The sequence below is a fragment of the Macaca nemestrina genome, chromosome 2, assembly GCF_043159975.1.
Source record: "Macaca nemestrina isolate mMacNem1 chromosome 2, mMacNem.hap1, whole genome shotgun sequence".
Classification (NCBI taxonomy): Eukaryota; Metazoa; Chordata; class Mammalia; order Primates; family Cercopithecidae; genus Macaca; species Macaca nemestrina.
In genome coordinates, this window is record NC_092126.1 from 120,460,447 (window position 1) to 120,479,074 (window position 18,628).

At 42.4% G+C, this 18,628-nt stretch overlaps 1 protein-coding gene across 4 annotated transcripts in view; it reads right to left on the bottom strand.

Moving 5' to 3' along the window:
• LOC105482527 (Rho guanine nucleotide exchange factor 3) overlaps positions 1–18,628 on the bottom strand; it is a 346,919-nt gene that overhangs the window by 193,927 nt on the left and 134,364 nt on the right. Inside the window, exon 1 of one of the 4 annotated variants that reach the window (XM_011742669.2) lies at positions 4,480–4,608. The exons of the other annotated variants lie outside the window; for them this stretch is intronic. Within the exon in view, the coding sequence (XP_011740971.1) occupies positions 4,480–4,575 (96 nt within the window). The 5' untranslated portion in view covers positions 4,576–4,608. Of the gene's footprint in view, positions 1–4,479; positions 4,609–18,628 lie in introns of those variants that run through there. 4 annotated transcript variants of the gene reach the window in all.

The following is an 18,628-nucleotide window of genomic DNA, read 5'->3' on the forward strand; positions in this document are numbered from 1 at the left end:
GCCCAGGAAGTCAAGGCTACAGTGAGCTATGATCATGCCACTGCACTCCAGCATGGATGACAGAGCAAAACTGTCTCTAAAAGAAAAAAAAAAAAAAAAATATATATATATATATATATATGTTCATAAGCAGACTAAAGTAGTTAGTAAGCCAATTATATTTTGAGTTCTAGTTGATATCCTTGGGAAATGGGTGCTTAAACACATGCATTAAATCATTCATTAAATCATTTGACTTTGAAATAGGGCAGATGTGAAAACTATTTTTGACTTTTTGTGCAAAATATTTGCATACTTTAGACTCATATCTGAGCTAAATTGAGTTTAGAGACATCTCTGATTTGACAAGTGGGGAAACTGAGTCCAGAGAAAGTAGTGACTTGTCATAGGTGCCTCTTACTTAGGCACTGACTGGACCACAGCAAACATTCACCAAAATGGGACAACTTACCAAATCGTTGGAAAGGAAAGTGTTACTGCAGATGTTGCACATAATAGGAGATCTGGGAAGGACCCCACATTAAAGTCATCACATAGCACCTAATGGCTAAAAACATCATTTCTGAATCCATTCTTCCTGGATTTGAAACCTGATCCACTACTTAACCATTCAGGTGACCTAGACAAATTATTTATCTTCTGTAAATCTCAGTTTTTTGCCATCTGCAAAATAAGAATAATGATAATAGCCAATCCCTACAGTGTTGTAAGACTTTTATGACCAAATATGAGTAAAGTATTTAGCTAAGCATCTAATAAATGTAAGTTATTATCGTATTATATCGTTATTAACATTACATTAACTATCACTGACACGTAATCAATCATTTGAATGTTGTCAACTTTCATACTTGAAAGGCTCAAAAATTATTCATCAAGAGAGCAAATAGTGAGGTGAGTGAGATGGGGAAAGGCTGAAATTACCCCAGTCACATCAAAGTATTAAAAATATACGTCTGAGGGGCATGCAGTGGCTCATGTCTATAATCCTAGCACTTTGGAAGGCCAACGTGGGAGGATCACTTACGGCCAGGAGTTCAAGATGAGTCTGGGCAACACTGCAATACCTGGTCTTGACAAAAAAGTTAAAAAATTAGCCGGGTATGGTGGTGTACACTTGTAGTCCCAGCTACTCGGGAGGCTGAGGTGGGAGGATCCCTTGAGCCCAGGAGTTCAAGGCTGCAATGAGCTATGATTGTGCCACTGCACTCGAGCCTGGGCAACAGAGAAAGACCCTGTCTCCTTAAAAACAAAAAACAACAAACAAACAACCAAAAGTATGTCTAAACAGTGTAACAAAACAAAAAGGCAACACAAAGAATGGGATAATATATTTGCATATAATATACTGAAAAGGGATTAATATTCAGAATATGTAAAGAACTCTTAAAACTCAGTAACAAAAAAATAAGCAACCCAATTCAAAAGTGAGCAAAGGACTTGAACAGACATTTCTGCAAAAAAGACATACAAATGGTCAATAATGCACATGAAAAGATGCTCAACATCACTAATCATCAGAGAAATTCAAATCAAAACTATAAGGTGATACCACTTCACACCTATTAGAATGGCTACTATTGGAAAAAAAAATCAAAATTAGAAGTGTTGGGGAGGATGTCGAGAAACTGGAACCCTTGTGCACTGTAGGTGGGAATATAAAATGGAATAGCCACTGTGGAAAACAGTATGGTGGTTCCTCAAAACATTAAAAATAGAATTACTGTATGTTCTAGCAATACTACTTCTGGGTATATACTCAAAAAAACAAAAAGCAGGTAGTGGGAATGTAAACTAATACAACTACTATGGAAAACAGTGTCGAGATTCCTTAAAGAACTAAAAGTAGAACTACCATTTGATTCAACAATCCCACTACTGGCTATCTACCCAGAGGAAAAGAAGTCATTATACGAAAAAGATACTTGCACATGCATGTTTATAGCAGCACAATTCACAACTGCAAAATCATGGAACAAACCCAAACACTCATCAATCAAGGAGTGGATAAATAAACTGTGGTATATTTACAGAATGGACTACTACTCAGCCATAAGAAAGAATGAATTAACGGCATTACAGCAACCTCGATGAGATTGGAGACTATTATTCTAAGTGAAGTAACTCAGGAATGGAAAACCAAACATCGTTATGATCTCACTGATATGTTGGAGTTAAGCTATGAGGACGCAAAGGTGTAAGAATGATACAATGGACTTTGGGGACTTGAGGGGAAGGGTGAGAGGGCAGTGAGAGATAAAAGACTACAAATAGGTTGCAGTGTATACTGCTTGGATCATGGGTGCAACAAAATTTCACAAATCACTACTAAAGAACTTATTCATGTAACCAAATACTAGCTGTACCCCAATAACTTACAGGAAAAAAACTGAAAGCAGGGTCTTAAGAGATTATTTGTACACTCATGTTCATAGCAGCATTATTCACAACAGCTAAAACATGAAAGCAACCCGAGGTCCATCCAAGGATGAATGGATAAGCAAAATGTGGTATGTCACCGTTTAACAATATTAATTGACAAAAAAACACCTGTTTAATGTGGGGCATACAGTAAACAGCTCTCAAATCTTTCAGCCTTGTAATACAGAGGGTAGTTTTCAATCACTATTAGAGGTAATAATGAAATGCAAAATATGTACTATATATAATTATGCAACAGTGTCATATATTCACAGAGAAATTGAGTATTTGTTTCTCTGTTACCTTCAGAGCTCCATACAATATTACCACCATACGCAATAATGGAATATTCTTTTTTTTTTAATTTTGAATTTTGCTTTAATTTTTTTTTTAAACCAGAATATTCTTAAAGGAAGGGAATTCTGACACATATTACAACATGAATGCACCCAGAAGACATTATGCTAAGGGAAATAAGCCAGTCAAAAAAAGACAAATACTGTTTGACTCTACTTATATAAGATACTTAGAGTAATCAAAATCATAGAGACAGAAAGTAGAATGGTGGTTGCCAGGGGATGGGGGAGGGAAGAATGGAGAGTTATTGTTTAACGGGTATAGAGTTTCAGTTTTGCAAGGTGAAAAGAGTTCTGGAGATGGATGGTAGTGATGGTTGTACAACATTATGAATGTACTTAATACCACTAAGCTATTTACTTAAAATAGTCAAGATGGTAAATTATGTGTTACATGTATTTTTACCACAATAAAAAATTTGAAAAAAATGTATGTCTAGAATGGTCATACACAATGGTCATACACAAAAGCTGGAATCAGGGTTACAGAAATCAGTCCCAGGAACATAGTTGTGATGAGAAGAATAGAAAAAGCAATGGACATTGCCTTTAAAAAACAGTTTTGGCAAGCCAGGTGCAGTGGCTCATGCCTCTGACCCCAGCACTTTGGGAGGCTGAAGCTTGAGCTCAAGGAGGATTGCTTGAGCTCAGAGTTTAAGACGAGCCTGAGCAACATAGTGAGACCCACATCTCCACAAAAAAATGAAATAATTAGCAGGGCATGGTGGTGTATGCCTGTAGTCCCAGCTACTCAGGAGGCTGAGGCAAGAGGACTGCTGGAGCCCAGGCGGTCAAGATTGCAGTGAGCTGTGATTGCACCACTGTATTCCAGCCTGGATGACAGAGTAAGATTCTGTCTCAAAAAACAAAAATAAACAAACAAAGAACAGTTTTGGCTTATCCAAAACTTTAACAACTACCTCCACAAAAAAACAAATAAAGGGATAGGGAAAGTAACCTTCAGAGCTCCTAACCATTCTTCAACCCATGGAAACATAACATTTCCAGACACTCTTTCCAAAATAACCCAAACCAAACAACGATGTTCTTAATGAGAATGGTATCAAGTCTGAGTCTCCACTGATAATATCTGACTTCATTCTCCCAATAACAAACAGACTCAAAAACACCAGGATCACTTTAGGGAAACCTACAAAACAGTTGCTTCAAGCAGCATGAACTTCTAAAACCTAGTTTAGCCATCTTCCAATCCAAAGAAAAAGAGAAGATCTTGGAAATCCACTTTGTGATTAAATAGCAACAATAAAACAGAAGGCGGATGCATCTTCTTTTCTCTCTTTTCCTTCCCATTAATCAAAATCATCCTCTTACAAAAATTAAAATAGTAGCATTGCAGAGCACAGCGTGAAAAGCCCTTCCCTTTGTTCCCCTCCAATCACATATGCTAAAGGAGGCCCTGACAGCTATGCACGCCACTCAGCTCACCCTCGCAACCAAGCAAAGCCATCTGCGGTCTTAAACACAGCCACACAGTGCTCTTCTGATTCATACTAAAGTGAGGCGGGAATCTGGCTCCATCATCCCAGGTGCTTTTAACAGCAGTTCTCTGATCAGTGTCTTGGAAGGTAAAAAGAACACTGCGTCCTCCCACACCTCAGATCCTGGCACCGCCCCCCAACCCGGCTGGCTCGGGTGGGAGTTGAGAGCTGGCCCATCCCAGGTTCAGCAGCAGGGGGCTTACCTGCGCAGGGACAAAGAGGCAGCACCACACCATGGGGCGCTCTGACCTCATCCACCCGGACTCGCCGGCTCCTAACTGCAGTGGAGCCCTGTGCATAGGATTCTCTGAACAGGGCTGAGCATAGTTTCCCTGAAGGAACTCCTCCCCGCCACTTGGGCTGCATGACAGGAAGTGACAGGGGCCATCAGTTACAAGTGTCAGAGGCTGAGAGCCGCACCAGTCAAGAGCTCCCCACCTCTCCTACTATTGCTGTTTTTGCAAAGCACTCTTTGAGCATTCAAAGGTAAACCAGAAGTTCAGTTTCTGACTGACAATCCCCAGCCTGTGAGAGATAAACAGTGCTCACTGGGTCCCCACCAAAAGCAATGTGAAGCATCCTGTCGGCTGCAGCGGGTGTGCTGCCTGCAGCTTTGCAGACCCAAACATCAGGGTGAAGTAGAAAAGAAAGCATCACTAGGAGAAGGGACATTGGGAGGAGAGCGTTGGGTCTTCAAAGAGGAATCAATGATCTACTTGAACTTTAACCAAGAATCAGTGCCCAGGATACAGAGCCCATACTGAGTCGCAGTTCAAAAGCAACTACACACCCATCCGTTTCTTTTTGTCTTATGCAAACCTGGCATCTTCCCTTCAGAGCCCTTTCAAAGTAGCTGCTTCTGGAAACCTCCCTTTCAACTTTTGTCATGGGTAAGAGGTCTTTCTGCTCAGAGCTATTATGGAAATAACTCATGGCTGACATTTCTTGTTTTATGAAGTGGGGATCTCACCAGAATGAACGTCTTGCTCCAGTTCCTTGCCTTATAAAAAACCCAGACCTCTTGGGTAAGGGAGACTGTCTCATAGGAAACTATAAGGTTTCAGATTGAAAACTATGCCTGGCTCACTCCTTCCCCACAAACAAACCAGCCCTCTCACCCTCCTTGAACATTGGCAGAGGGTCTCAAACTCAAGGAGACATAACTCTAGTGTAGTTCTCAATTATTGATTTATTTCTTTTAGTTATCTAATGGGGTAGTATTTGACTTACAAAAATCTTCCTAATTACAAATTTTAGTGGCTAAGATTTAGCCCAGGGTTTCCTGAGGCCTTCTTACAAATGCATGGATTTTTAAGAGCCTTCCTCTGTCTCAGGCCTGAGTAAAGTCAGGGGACCCAGCAAAGACAGCAGGTTCATTTGAACAATAAGCTTCTGGTCTAACAGAAGGAGATTAAATCCAAGACTTTCATTAGAAAGCAGGCTCTCTCCATCCACGTTGCCAGGAATTTGCAAAAAGTGTTGAGGGGTCCAGGAAATAAGCGAGCTTGGCAAATGCATTTTTCATGGGGACAAAGTCTGAGAAGGATTCTCAGAGCAAGAGACACATGGGCAGTCTTCTGACGGGTGTTCTAGGCAGAAGAACTGGCAAACTCAACAGCAAGGCAGTGCAGAACTACGGGGTATTTTGGAAGAAACCAAGTACGTTAATAGGTCTGGAGGCTGCTCTGACAGGCTTGGGTCTTGCTTCAAAAAGTGTGAGGGAATCACACCTGCTTAGAGAAAGGAGGAAGTGAAATCACTGCCTTTCAGGCAAGCATCTGGGTCACCAAGGAGCTAGCACCTGGAAGCACTCAGTAATGAGTGGCAGATCAAATGGCAGTGTCCACCGAGAAGTGGGTTTCAGATTGTCCTTGGGATTCCCTACTTCCTAAAGCCTGACTCCCCACAAAGCAAGCTAGTTAAGTGGTGGCTGGGGGAGGGGTAAGGGCAGGTATTCCTAAGGCCTCTTGTTCCAGCCTCCTACACAGGAAGGGTCCTGAATTTGAACAAGCCTGTAAACAACTTGAGATTAGCCAGCTTCGGGGACAACTCAGCCGATGAAGAAAGACAGTGCCCTGGGAAACGAGGGAGGCTGCATCACCCAGCCACTCCTCTCTTGGAGGATTTTCTGACAAGTCACTTCGAGGAGTCCTAGCAGCCAAGGCCAGCCTCACCCCAGTGAGGATTCATTGGAAATGTGAGATGACCAGGGCATACTATGTTTTCTTTCTTTTGCGGGGAGGAAGGGAAAATTCACATGAACAAATCCTAGAATGATTCAGCCTAACTTCCGGCTGCTGACTGAATGGGAAAGAAGAACTGAAACCTGTGGGCTGCAGCACTTTGTGGAAGAGGTGAAACTTGAGGGGCTCCAGGGCAGGTAGCAGTGGAGTAGGGAGGGACAGAGAGAGGGCCAACAGATGTCCTGGCAGGGGAAAGGGATGCAGCCTGCAAAAAGCAAGGCAAGAACAGGGCACGGCCGTCTCCTCTGATGCCCTTGCTCTGACCAGAAGCAATAACTCCCGGATTGAAATGGGTCCATGAAGAAGGCACTTCAAGAGGAGAATTTCAATAGTAAGAGGCTCTGATCCTCAAGGTCCACATTCATTTTGAGCTTTATAATGGGATATCAAAAGGAACAGTTTTCTCTACGGTATCTAGGATACTACCAAGTATTCAAACATGTTTATGTATTGGTTTTTACATTTTAAAAGTAACATAGCACACTGTCACACATTCAAACCACACAGAAGTATATAAAGTAAAAAGTGAGTCTTCCCAAAGGCCCTACTTTTTTTTCTATCCCGATCCCATTTGCTGGACGCACTGGGGTTAAAAAGCCAGATGTAGACAGAGGCTTATTAACCCAAATGGATTTAGGACCAGGGGTCAGGTACTTGAAAGAAAAGGCCAGGTGGGCACTGAGGCACCACTGAGAGTTTTTGTCTTAGGTCAGTTCCAGCTTTTCGGGTTCCTAAGGGGTTAATGGCCCAGGGTGACCAGACATTCTAATTTTACATAAGACCCTGAAATTCAGGGTCTTATGTAAAATCTGTCAATTGTAAATGCTGGCAACTATTCATCACCATAAGAAGTATTGTACGGGCCACATAACACAGTTGCTGGCTACATTTGGCCCGGGGGGGCCACCGGTTTGCACCCTCTGGTGGTAATCCTTCCAGACATTTCCTTCTGTCTAAAAACACGAGTTGCTGGGTGTAACATCTTGTTTTTTTCAAAAACAGAATGATAACATTGTTCTACCACTTGCTTTTTTCATTTAACATCCAGGGCATCTTTCCCTGTCACGTTGTTTTCGACCTCTTACTGCAGAGCATGCTATGGTATGGAAGGAAATTAACTCCTTTAGCCACCTGCCCTGTGGACATTTAGCAAATACGAAAGATATGCTTGAAATGTCACTTCTCGTTGTCCATTCCTCTTACCTCTGCCAATGTTGATAACTCATGATGAAAGTGCACCTGTGTGCAGATATTAATATATCATACACCACAATTATTGAAACCAGAGTGACCAAGGATTTTTTATGTTTTAATATGAGCACTTACCATGTATTTTCCCATGTGATCCTCACAATAGTCCCAAAGGAGGCCTTATTATCATCTCTCTTTTTGCAGATTAAAAAAAACTGAGACTCAAAAAGGTGGTGTACACCTCCCCATGGCACGTGGCCTAGAGGTGGTAAAGTTGGTTAGGAGTGGGGCCCAGCAAGCTTACTTCAGAGATCCTGCTACAAGCATACAGCCCTCAGAAGAGACAGCCAGAAACCTCCTCTGGGATATTCAAGAATCTGACATATCAGAGCACAAACCACTAGAGAAGGATTGCTAACAATGGGACAATTCACTTGCCTCTTGGAAAGAAAAGTCTCATTTTAAAGCCCTTCTTCATACTTATCCAACATAAATTCTACATAGATTGGAGAGAAATGTTAAAAGGGGGAAAAAAATACAAAATTCTGGGGCATAGGTTCTCAGGGTATGGTATTTTTCTTTTGGTGTATAGAGCTGAATCATATATTTATACACAGGAAACTACCTACAAGGTGCCTACGATGCAAAGATAAACTCTGTTTTCCCACAGCTGGTTACATAACCAAACTGGTAACAGTCCCTCTTGTTGGGCTCTAAAGAGATTAGCACCAAAACTGGGATCTAACTAAGATGCCACCAAAAGTGTCATGGCATCACTAGAACCAGAACCATGCTTCCTGTGTTCTTGTTCGATATATCTGAGGGTATTTTCTGTTGAGAAGTTCCAAGCAATTTCCTTAACAAAGATATTATAAGGAACATACTCATCAGGGTTGTGAGAATTTCATTTACATAAAATAAAATATTTAGATTTTAGCAGAATTACTTCTTCATTAAAAGTTGGCAAGCAACGATGATTCTTTCCATTTGAGCTTTATCCTGGCTTCTTAATATCTTTCTTATTTGTACTCAGCAAGTCAGAAATTTCACAAAACCTTACAGTTGGAAAGGGAATTTCAAGGTCTTTAAACATATCTCATTTGATACTTCAAATTTTAAAATTCCACAAACTGAATTTAAAAACAGGTAGTAAAAAAATCTCATGGCCCAGTGCGGTGCCTCACACCTGTAATCCCGGTGGTTATGGAGGCAGAGACACAAGGATGGCTTGAGCCCAGGAGTTCAAGACCTGCCTGGACAATGTGAGACCCTGTTCTCTACAAAAATCTCAAATGGGATGGTAGCAGTAACCAAATTAAAATAGTATATTGCACACTGGCTTAACCAAGGTTCCAATATCATAAGATTATTATTTCTCAGATGTTAGGTTTCTAAGGTAAGACTAAGGAAAAACAAAAATTCAAAAGCAAATTTAGGTAAGACTAAGGAGAAACAAAATTTGGGTGTTACTACGCTGTCAGGGAGGCAAAAAGCACAGCAAGTCAGTGAGAAATAAAAAGAACATCAAATTAGAGCCTGGGAGCTGCTCACAGTCATGCACTTTTATTGAAAGTCTTTATCTACTCCTCAGAGCTGGAAGGGTGGTTAATCCAAGTAAAACTTGAGCAACTCCTCTGCCCGCTTCACCATGAACCCTAGACAAATGGAGCAGGGGCGTCCAGACACTTTCCCAGGCCAAGGCCTATTGGACTCAAGGTGGTTCAACTCAAGAGACTCTGAACATTTGAAAATGTTGATGCTCTTGGAGAGCCCTGCTTAGTATCCCAGCTCAACAAGATTATAAAATGATGAGAAGAATGTGGGAGCAGACCTGGCTGCCCAAGGTCAAGAATGAATAAATAGAAAAGTCTTCATCTATGGTTTCAACACAGGAACTAAAAATAAATGATGCTGGAACATGGAAGTCTCAACGATTGCCAGTCATGGCTAATCTTGAGTGCTTATCTTACTGGTTTTGTTACGGGCAATCGCCTGAGCTTGGTCTTTATTCTCTCTAAACAAATCTGAACTTGTATAACCAGATTCCTCACATTATTTTGGCAACTGACACATGGGCAGCTATTTTTAAAAGTGAATGCAAAAAAATAAAATAAAATAAAGCCGTCTTCTGATGAATGGTGTAAAGCAGCTACTGGCCTGGTCGCTGCAGTTCTGCCTCCTTGACTAACACAAGAAGCAAGACCCACCTGAAGAATTTCTGCATGAAGCAGACAGGGACCGCTTGCAAATAAGCTCATACAGTTATTTCTTAGAAATATGAACACCCTGGGTGCAGCTTTTTCAAGAAACTGTCAAGTCCCCTTCCTTACACTGTCAGTTAAAAGTGAAACTCCCGTCTGTGGGTTACTGACTTCTGCCCAATTTTTAGGAAGAAAAAAAAGTTTAAAAACTGATTAGCTGATATCTATCCGCTAAAGGGCTTCCTTACTTGGAAATGAGACTTACTATTTGGCATTGTACTGTCAAAGTTGGCTAGAAGTGGAAAATTTGAATATGGGGGTGGGGGTGGTATTTCTGACACTTACATGAATACTCAGGAGGATTTTTAAAAGAAACCTGCCTATATCAAAAAACAGCACTTGACACACTGAATTTCCAAGTTAAAAATTTATAACAAAAGCAAGAATCATTCTTATTAAAAAGTTTCTCACCATTATTTTGACTTCAGATAACTCTTTAGGGATAATTTCTGGGAACAACCACCTGGCTGGAATAGTTAACAGTAAATTAATATTTGGGCTCTGTGATTTTTGGCTCTGCCATTTATTTACAAGTTGAATGACCTGGTAAGTCACTTCTTAATTTCCTTGATCTTTAGTTTCCTTATCTGTAAAACAGGAATGACTCCTTTATCCCTAGCAGGGTTGCAGGGAGGATGGTAGGATACTAACTGACACAAAGTATTTAAAAGCAGAACAGGCTGGGCACCGTGGCTCACACTTGTAATCCCAACACTTTGGCGGAAGGATCAGCTGAGGTCACGAGTTCAAGACAAGCTTGGCCAACATGGCAAAACCCCATCTCTACTAAATATATATGTATATATTAGCTGGGCACGGTGGTGTGTGCCTATAATCCCAGATACTCCGGAGGCTGCGACAGGAGAATCACTTGAACCCAGAAGGCAGAGGCTGCAGTGAGCCAAGATCATGCCACTTCAGCCTGGGCAACAGAGCAAGACTCCGTCTCAAAGAAAAGGCAGAACGAAGGATGACGGGGACTTTGGGCCATCATACCATTGTTTCTATTTTTGTATAGGTTTTAATTTTTCCAAAATAAAATGTTTTTTAAAAAACAAAGGCATAGTAACATTTTTTTCTTTTTTCAAACAGAAGAGGCAATTTTTTGGTGTGATATTGGAAACTGGTTCAAATTTTCTTCCTAGCAAATTGAAAAGCCGTACCAAATTTGAAATCCATAGTTTGATTTTTCTATCCTGATTTGACTGTCAACTGGGCATCTAAGAAGAAAACAGAAACTTGCAGTTTCCCATTTCCCTTCTTCCTTCCAATAGAGAAAAAAAATGAGAGCATAGTTAAAACTTAAGTCATATTTATTTTTTAAATCTTACAATGCTGACTTCCCTGAAATCCCTGTATCCATCTAAAAAGTTTGAGACTTCTACGAAAATATCCCCAAGAAACCAAGAGATTTAAAAGCATGTATGTCCCATGACTCAGAGCGTTCATTCTGCCTAAACACCAGTGAAAGTGGTTTTTTGTTTTGTTTTGTTTTGTTTTGGGTGTGTCATGTGTACTTGAAGAATTGGTATTGCCACTTTTTCTCCCTTAATTCAGAATCAGAAAGTAATCACCAAAACGCTGGAAAATACCAAACCAAATGAGATAGGCAGAAAGGGCTTCCAATTCCCACCAAGGCAACTGGTCCTGGTTGGAAGCTCAGCACCTCCTCCCAGTTAGGGCTCTGCCCTGGAGGCTGTCCCTTTAAGTCAGACTTCCTGGTAAGGCTGAGAGATTTCCGCATGCAGCTTCCTGGAGACTGTATAAGATAAACAATAAACTTTGCAACAAGATCATGGACAATAAGCCCCACGTGGCTGTAACAGAAGCAATTATAAGCATTGACAATGGCTAGGGCATTTCCAACAGGAATGCAAGTCCGTGATAAACAGGGGAGAAACATGCTACCCCACACCTGCACAAACTAAATGATGTGTAAAAAATAGTTCCTAGCCTCTCATCACATTGAGAACTAGTTGCTTCCAAATTCAGCACTTTTTTAAAAAAAATCATTGTCTAAGAGGAAAGCAGTCAGGCCTTTCTTAAAGCACCACTACCTATTAGATGTAAGCTGCTAAGGCCCAGTGACACTACGTGTTCCTTACTCCATGGGTCTCTGTGTTACAGGAAAGGGGTCCTGATCCAGACCCCAAGAGAGGGTTCTGGGATCTCGTGCAAGAAAGAATTCAGGGCAAGTCCAGAGAGTAAAGTGAAAGCAAGTTTATTAGGAAAGTAAAGGAATAAGAGAATGGCTACTCCATAGATGATTGCCCATTTTTACAGTTATTTCTTGATTATATGTGAAACAAGGGGTGGATGATTCATGCCTCTTCTTTTTAGACCATATAGGGTAACTTCCTGATGTTGCCATGGCATTTGTAAACTGTCATGGCGCTGGTGGCAGTGTAGCAGTGAGAATGACCAGAGGTCACTCTCATTGCCATCTTGGTTTTGGTGGGATTTAGCCAAAATCTTTACTGCAACCTGTTTTTCAGCAAGGTCTTTATGACTTGTATCTTGTGCTGACCTCCTATCTCATCCTGTGACTTACAGTGCCTTAACTGTCTGGGAATGCAGCCCAGTAGGTCTCAGCCTCATGCTACCCAGCTCCTATTCAAGATGGAGTTGCTCTCGTGCATATGCCTCTGACATAAGGGTCACCCTTTGAGTCTCCTGCAACGGAACCCCCTACCTGGCAAGCTTTGGGGAATCCTCCAACTCAGGAACCACAGCCCACATTCTACCAAAGGAGATGAGAGTGCCACACACTTGTTTCCCAGCCTCCCTTGCAGTCACAGCATGAGAACATGAGCAGGCTCAGCCAATCATGTGCTGGGATGCAAAGCAGCAGGGCCACTGCAGACCCCATTCTGCGAGGGTGGTGGCAGCTTGCAGAGGTAGAGTGAGGGTAGACTGGGTAGCCATGGCCTATAACCAGTGTTGGTGGTGCAAGCCATGGCATCTACACTTACCCAGCAGTGGTAGCAATAGTGTCTTTACAATAACTGTTTGGTGGTATAATTTGGGGTTGTCTCTGTTTCCCTGGTCCTTCCAAAATTCTCTGAGCTACCCTAGACATTGTAATAAATTCATTTTCTGCTTAACTCAGCTGTGTCATCACTCAAGTTCAGCTCACAGGAGGCTTCCCTGACCAAGCTGTCTATAGGACTATGCCCTATACCCCACCATCTTATTCTCTATCACAATACCCTATTGATTTCCTTCCCAGTACTTATCACATCCTATAACCAATCCATTTCATTATTAACAATACAAACTACCATTGACTGGGGGCTTGCTATGTGTCAGATGGTAGGCTGAGCTAATTTAATTCTGTGAACACCCTATGAGATAAGTACATTTATTAGCCCTAGTTTATAGATGAGGAAAGAGGCTCAGAATGGTTAAAAAAGTTGTCCAATGTGCCAAGCTTGGCAGTAATGGAATAGGGACCGGAGCCTAGGCCTGCAGCACAGGCTCTTACCACAGTACTCATTCAGGCAGTGACTGAATACACACTGGCCACAGTGCAGGCACCAAGGCCACAGGATAGCCTGGCTCTTGTGGAGCCCGGAGGTTGGTGGTCCAATCTCCCACCTGGTATTCTACCTGTCACCCAAAACCCTTCTTGGGGAAGAAATGCAGACTGACATGTGCAAAGATGAGACCAGCTTCCTTTGTTCAACAGGAATGTGCCCAGCTCTGTGTTCAAAGCATCAGGCATGCAAAAATACCTCAGAAGCTCACAGGCCAGAGAAGACGCAGACCTGTACACAGTGCTCACTGCTCAACCTGCTGGTTCCCACAGCCTCGAAGCACTGGGCTGCAAAGGAAGAAGCCAGGGACCATTCTCAGGGTCTCCCCAGTGAGAGTGCCATTCCAGCTGGTTGTTAATGATGTAGAGGAGTTGCCAGGCTGAGGAGAGGGGGGCCAGCGCAAAGGTGAGAAGTGGGAACAGCAAAGTTCATTCGGGAGGCGAGGAGACGGTCAAGGGGTCTGTGGAAGGGATGGGATGCAAAGGTCAGAGATGAGGTGCTCGGAGCCAAGGAAGGAGTTCCAACTGTACCCTGCAGGAAATGGGGAACCAGGGCAAATCTCTCAGCCAGAACAGCTGCACGACCAGATAGAAATTCTTTTTGTCAAGAACAGTGGCCATGGCCATAGAATACAGTACTAGTCAGATGTTTTTCCTATGTATTTTTAAAGTACACATACATAAATATATTTGCTAAAAGCCAGGAATTGTAATAACAAGAAGTTCCATTTCCATGCTTTCCAACTCCCTCTCCTGGCTGAGTAAGAAGTGAAATAAGTCTGCCCTTCCAACAGAAGGAGTTAAACACAGCCACTCCCTCCTGTAATGTGAAATTACACAGAGCTCTCACATGGATAATTTATGGAGAAAACAAGGAATTCCCCAGCTACTTGATTTTACAACTCCAGTCACCCAGATTCCCCCAGTGTGATAACAAGAACCTCACCTCTGGGTTGTGTCATCATTAAAATGAAAAGCTGATTTTTATTTTTTAAAAGAATGTGTGTGGTTGAGCCACAAAGAGCCTCCTGGGTTGAATGAATACCCCGGGAGTGCTGGGAGGAGTCCCCAGAATGACCCTCTGAGGCTGAGAGAGACTCATGCTTAGTAACAGGCCTCAGGGAATGCTGTGTTAAGTGTGCAGCCCCAGAGGTCTGGAAATGCCAAGCCAGCCGAGGTGGTGAGGGCATAGCAACCAGAACACAGACCAGAAATAAAGGAAGGCAGTTTAGCACAGAGGTGAGGAATAGGAGTTCTGAGCCAGATAACCCAGGTTCAAATCCCAGTGCTGTCACTTAATGTGTGACCCCTGATCATTTACTTAACTTCCCTGTGCCTCTGTTTCCTCCTCTGGTAAATGTGAATAATAAGAGGACCCACCGCAAAAAGTTCTTGTGAGAATCAAATAAGTCAAATATGTATCATTGAGCATAGTGCCTGGCACATAGTAAGTAACAACTGCAGTTTCCTAGAGACTGTAAGATAAACAATTTTGCAGCAACGTAACAGATAATAAGCCCCCATGTGGCACAACAAAAAGTAATTATAAGTGCTGACAATGGCTAGGACATTTCCAATAGGAATGCAAATCTGTGTAAATAGCTGTTGCTGATATTACATACAATAATCTTATATAAAAGTATAATATATAACATAAACATATTTTAAATATACTATATGTAACATTATAGAATATGGTTAAAGTGATTTTATTATGATCTGCTTTAACCCAATTTAACAAAGAGTTTTTCAACAAAAATGAGGGGTCTGAGGAGGGGAGCCCCAGGATCAGGCACCTAAAGTGTTTTGTGCGGTATTTCCAACCACCTGGAGGTTCAATGTCAGGGTTACCTACCATGGACCACAGAGCCAATCTGCTAGGCCAGAGTCCAGGTGGTACCACATATGAGCTGCAGAGTTGGGAAGTCATTCGACCCATAAAAAACAAACAAACAAAAACCTTGATTTCCTCATCTCTGCAAAGGGGATAACAATAGTACTGCCTTCACAGTTTGTGTCAAGCACTGGTGCTCAATTTTACATGTGTTTTTACATAAATCTTTCTAACAACCCTGTGAATCAAAAATGATTATGATGTCTATTTTATAAATGAGAATACCTGAGGCTCAAAGACGTTAAGTAATTGCCAAAGAGCACACAGCTAGAATGACATGCAGGAAATCTACCCCAAGCCAGCACTTTAAGCCAGCCCTCAATTCTGCAGACACATGCAGCATGAGAAGGATGCACCAAAGCTCTTCAGAGCAGGAGAGTACTAACCAACACATGTGCTAGAATCACCCTTTAAGAAGGGCATGTGTTTCCCCACTGCAGGCCCCAAAGCTTATGGCACCTATAGGCAGTGAAAAGAAACTCCCCCTTGCTGAGCACCTACTATATACCAGGCACCATGTTGAGTGTCCTGCCACATCTTGCCACCTTATCACCATAGAAACCCTCTGAAGCAAGGACTAGAAGACATTGAGGCTCAGTGAGGTTGAGTTCCTGGCCCACGGTCACAGAGCTTTTCAGTGGCAGCATCCCTACACACATCTGGGTCCGTTCTGCTCCCACTCAGGCTTGGAGACAGGTTCTGAAAACACTCCTTAATGTCCCTTAGGTGCTCCTCTCCCCCTCATTACCTCTCACTTTGAAAGCACAAAGCTGCTTATTTTGCAGCAGGAAAATGACCATGGGGGCTGAGTAGGGCCATGGTGCAAACTATGATTACTGCAGACAACAATTTGCATTCCAGATCTGAAATGTGCTCAGGGCTCCACTTGAGCCCTGTAATCAGCTTAGCCTTTGCCCAAATCTCTCTTGAAATGAAGACATATGAGATGAACTGAGACACAGCAGGATTTGGAAACTTGCCTCTGCCCCGCAGTGAACTGCCACCTGAGGAAAAACCATGCCAAGAAATGGCCAGGGTTGAGTGGGATTTAAGCCCCAGAGAGGTCGAATTCCTCTGCTGCAGAACAAAGAAAACAGCAGCCAGGACAGTGGACAGGCAGAGCCACATGGGTAAAGAATCAAAGGCAGGAAATGCATTACATAACACACGGGTCTCAGTGAGGAGGTGGAATGGCCACCCTTCCCTCCTTTATCAGAAATGACTGTCTTGCCTATGAGTCACATGTCAGGATATGGTGACCTTACTGCACAGGACAATAAAGGACACGCACAAGGTCAGCAAAAGGCCTACTATGTGCACACTGTGAGAAAAGGGGCATCCTCTGCATTAGAGAAAGAGCTCCAGGCAGGCCTATCCAGGACAAAAAGGCTGCGATTTGGGTCCTCTGGGTTGGGGAAGGAGGGTCTAGAAAGGACAGTGAGAGTTGGGGATACCAGAGTTTTTAACCCTGACTGTGGCCTCTTCTACTCAGTCTGAACCACAGAAGGATTTGCACTAATTATTTCAGTCCCAAGTGGCTAGAGACATGGGTCCTGGTTAACTGAAATTTACCACAGCCCAACTTTCTTTTGCTACAGAAAGAAGGGACGGTTTACATGCCAATTTCCATCACCCCAAATCCAGACTAAAGAGCTTCACATGAAATCTCTACTGAGTCGACAGTACCTGCAACCTAAATCTAGACCACCCTCAAAATCAGAATGTTTCTCAAACTTTAATGTGTCCACACATCACCTGGGGATCTCAATGAAATGCAGCTACTGCTTCAGGTCTGGGGCGGGACCTGAGATTCTGCATACCTAACATGCTCCTGAGTTCTGTTGTCACTAATGTACTATGGACCACATTTTGAGAACCTTACTAGAGGACATGTAGTGACTTAAGCAGAACCCCCCAAAATGTATTTCCTATGTTTCCATAGTCACGGTGACAAGTGGTGACTTCATTCTAAAAGCAAATAAGTAAACTCAAGCACTATGTATCTTTAAAATTATTGTTTCCAGGCTCAAAACTTCAGCACTTCTACGTTATTTTATTAGTAGCTAACATGATGACTGTTCTTGAAGGAAAGCCTTGTGTAGATGCTATTAACTGAGGAAAATCCAGTAGAACTTCCCTTGGCTGATGTTTCCAGAATAGCCCTAGATCCTCTGAGGTACAAAAAACCTGAAGCCCCAAAGGACAATGCAACTGAGCAATGCTTTTGCCAGTGCTCTCCCTCACTGATGACCCTCTCCCACTCTTGGGTGGCCAGCCCATTGCAGTGCAGCCATATTCCTGAGGCTGGGTCACCTGCCAGCCCCCCTCCCACCAGCTGTGACTGGGATCCTCTTCAGGAGGTCCTCGTCAGTCACAGTTGCACCTTCCCAATCTGACAGATACCTTAATAAAATCATTCATCCAATCCAAAGCATTTTTTTAAATGCTGGAGTTGGCTGCCCTGTCCCGTTATGCAAACAGTACACAATGAGATGCTGATAGCATCTCTCTACCATTGCCAACACAAACCCTGCCAGGCCAGCAGAAATGAACCCGGTGGCTGTAAGCAACAATAGTTGCATGAGTTTGTTTAAACACACACAACTCACAACAGGTAAAAATGTTTTGAACTCCTCCTATTGCTAAACCAGAGACTTTTAAGGTTGGTTTCTTCTAGAAATAAAACCAGCGTCAAGTGTAAGGAACGAAAGGCAGCTGAAGGGAAACCACCCAGAAAGTGAACTTTGTGTTTCTTCCAGCAACACACACAGAGGCACAGATTTTTGGACAGATTTTTGATGAGAACTACTGAACCTGAATTAATTGAGATACTTGCATTGTCTTTGCCTCAAAGTAAGGACTCTTTCCTAATCTTGTTCACTGCATTTTTTTGACTTTTGCTCTTCGAGTTTGGTAGCGAAAATATTTCTTAATATATTAAAGAAGTTCAGTGCCACTAAATAACATAAAATTACATGTAAGAGATACCATAAAGCTTAAACCAAAACCCTAAAATATATATTTTTAAATGCATGTGGTAAGTGAAGGGAAATGGGCATTTATTGAAGTAGGGAGATGATGTTCAATACTGCGCTCAATGAAGGGCATTTGACAAAGCACATCAGAATGACTAATGAAACCAGATGAGGAAGTCATTTCCTGAGCAACAGGTATCAGGAGAAAAGAAAGAGCGAAACGAGGACAAGTATTTTAGTGGCACATATGCTG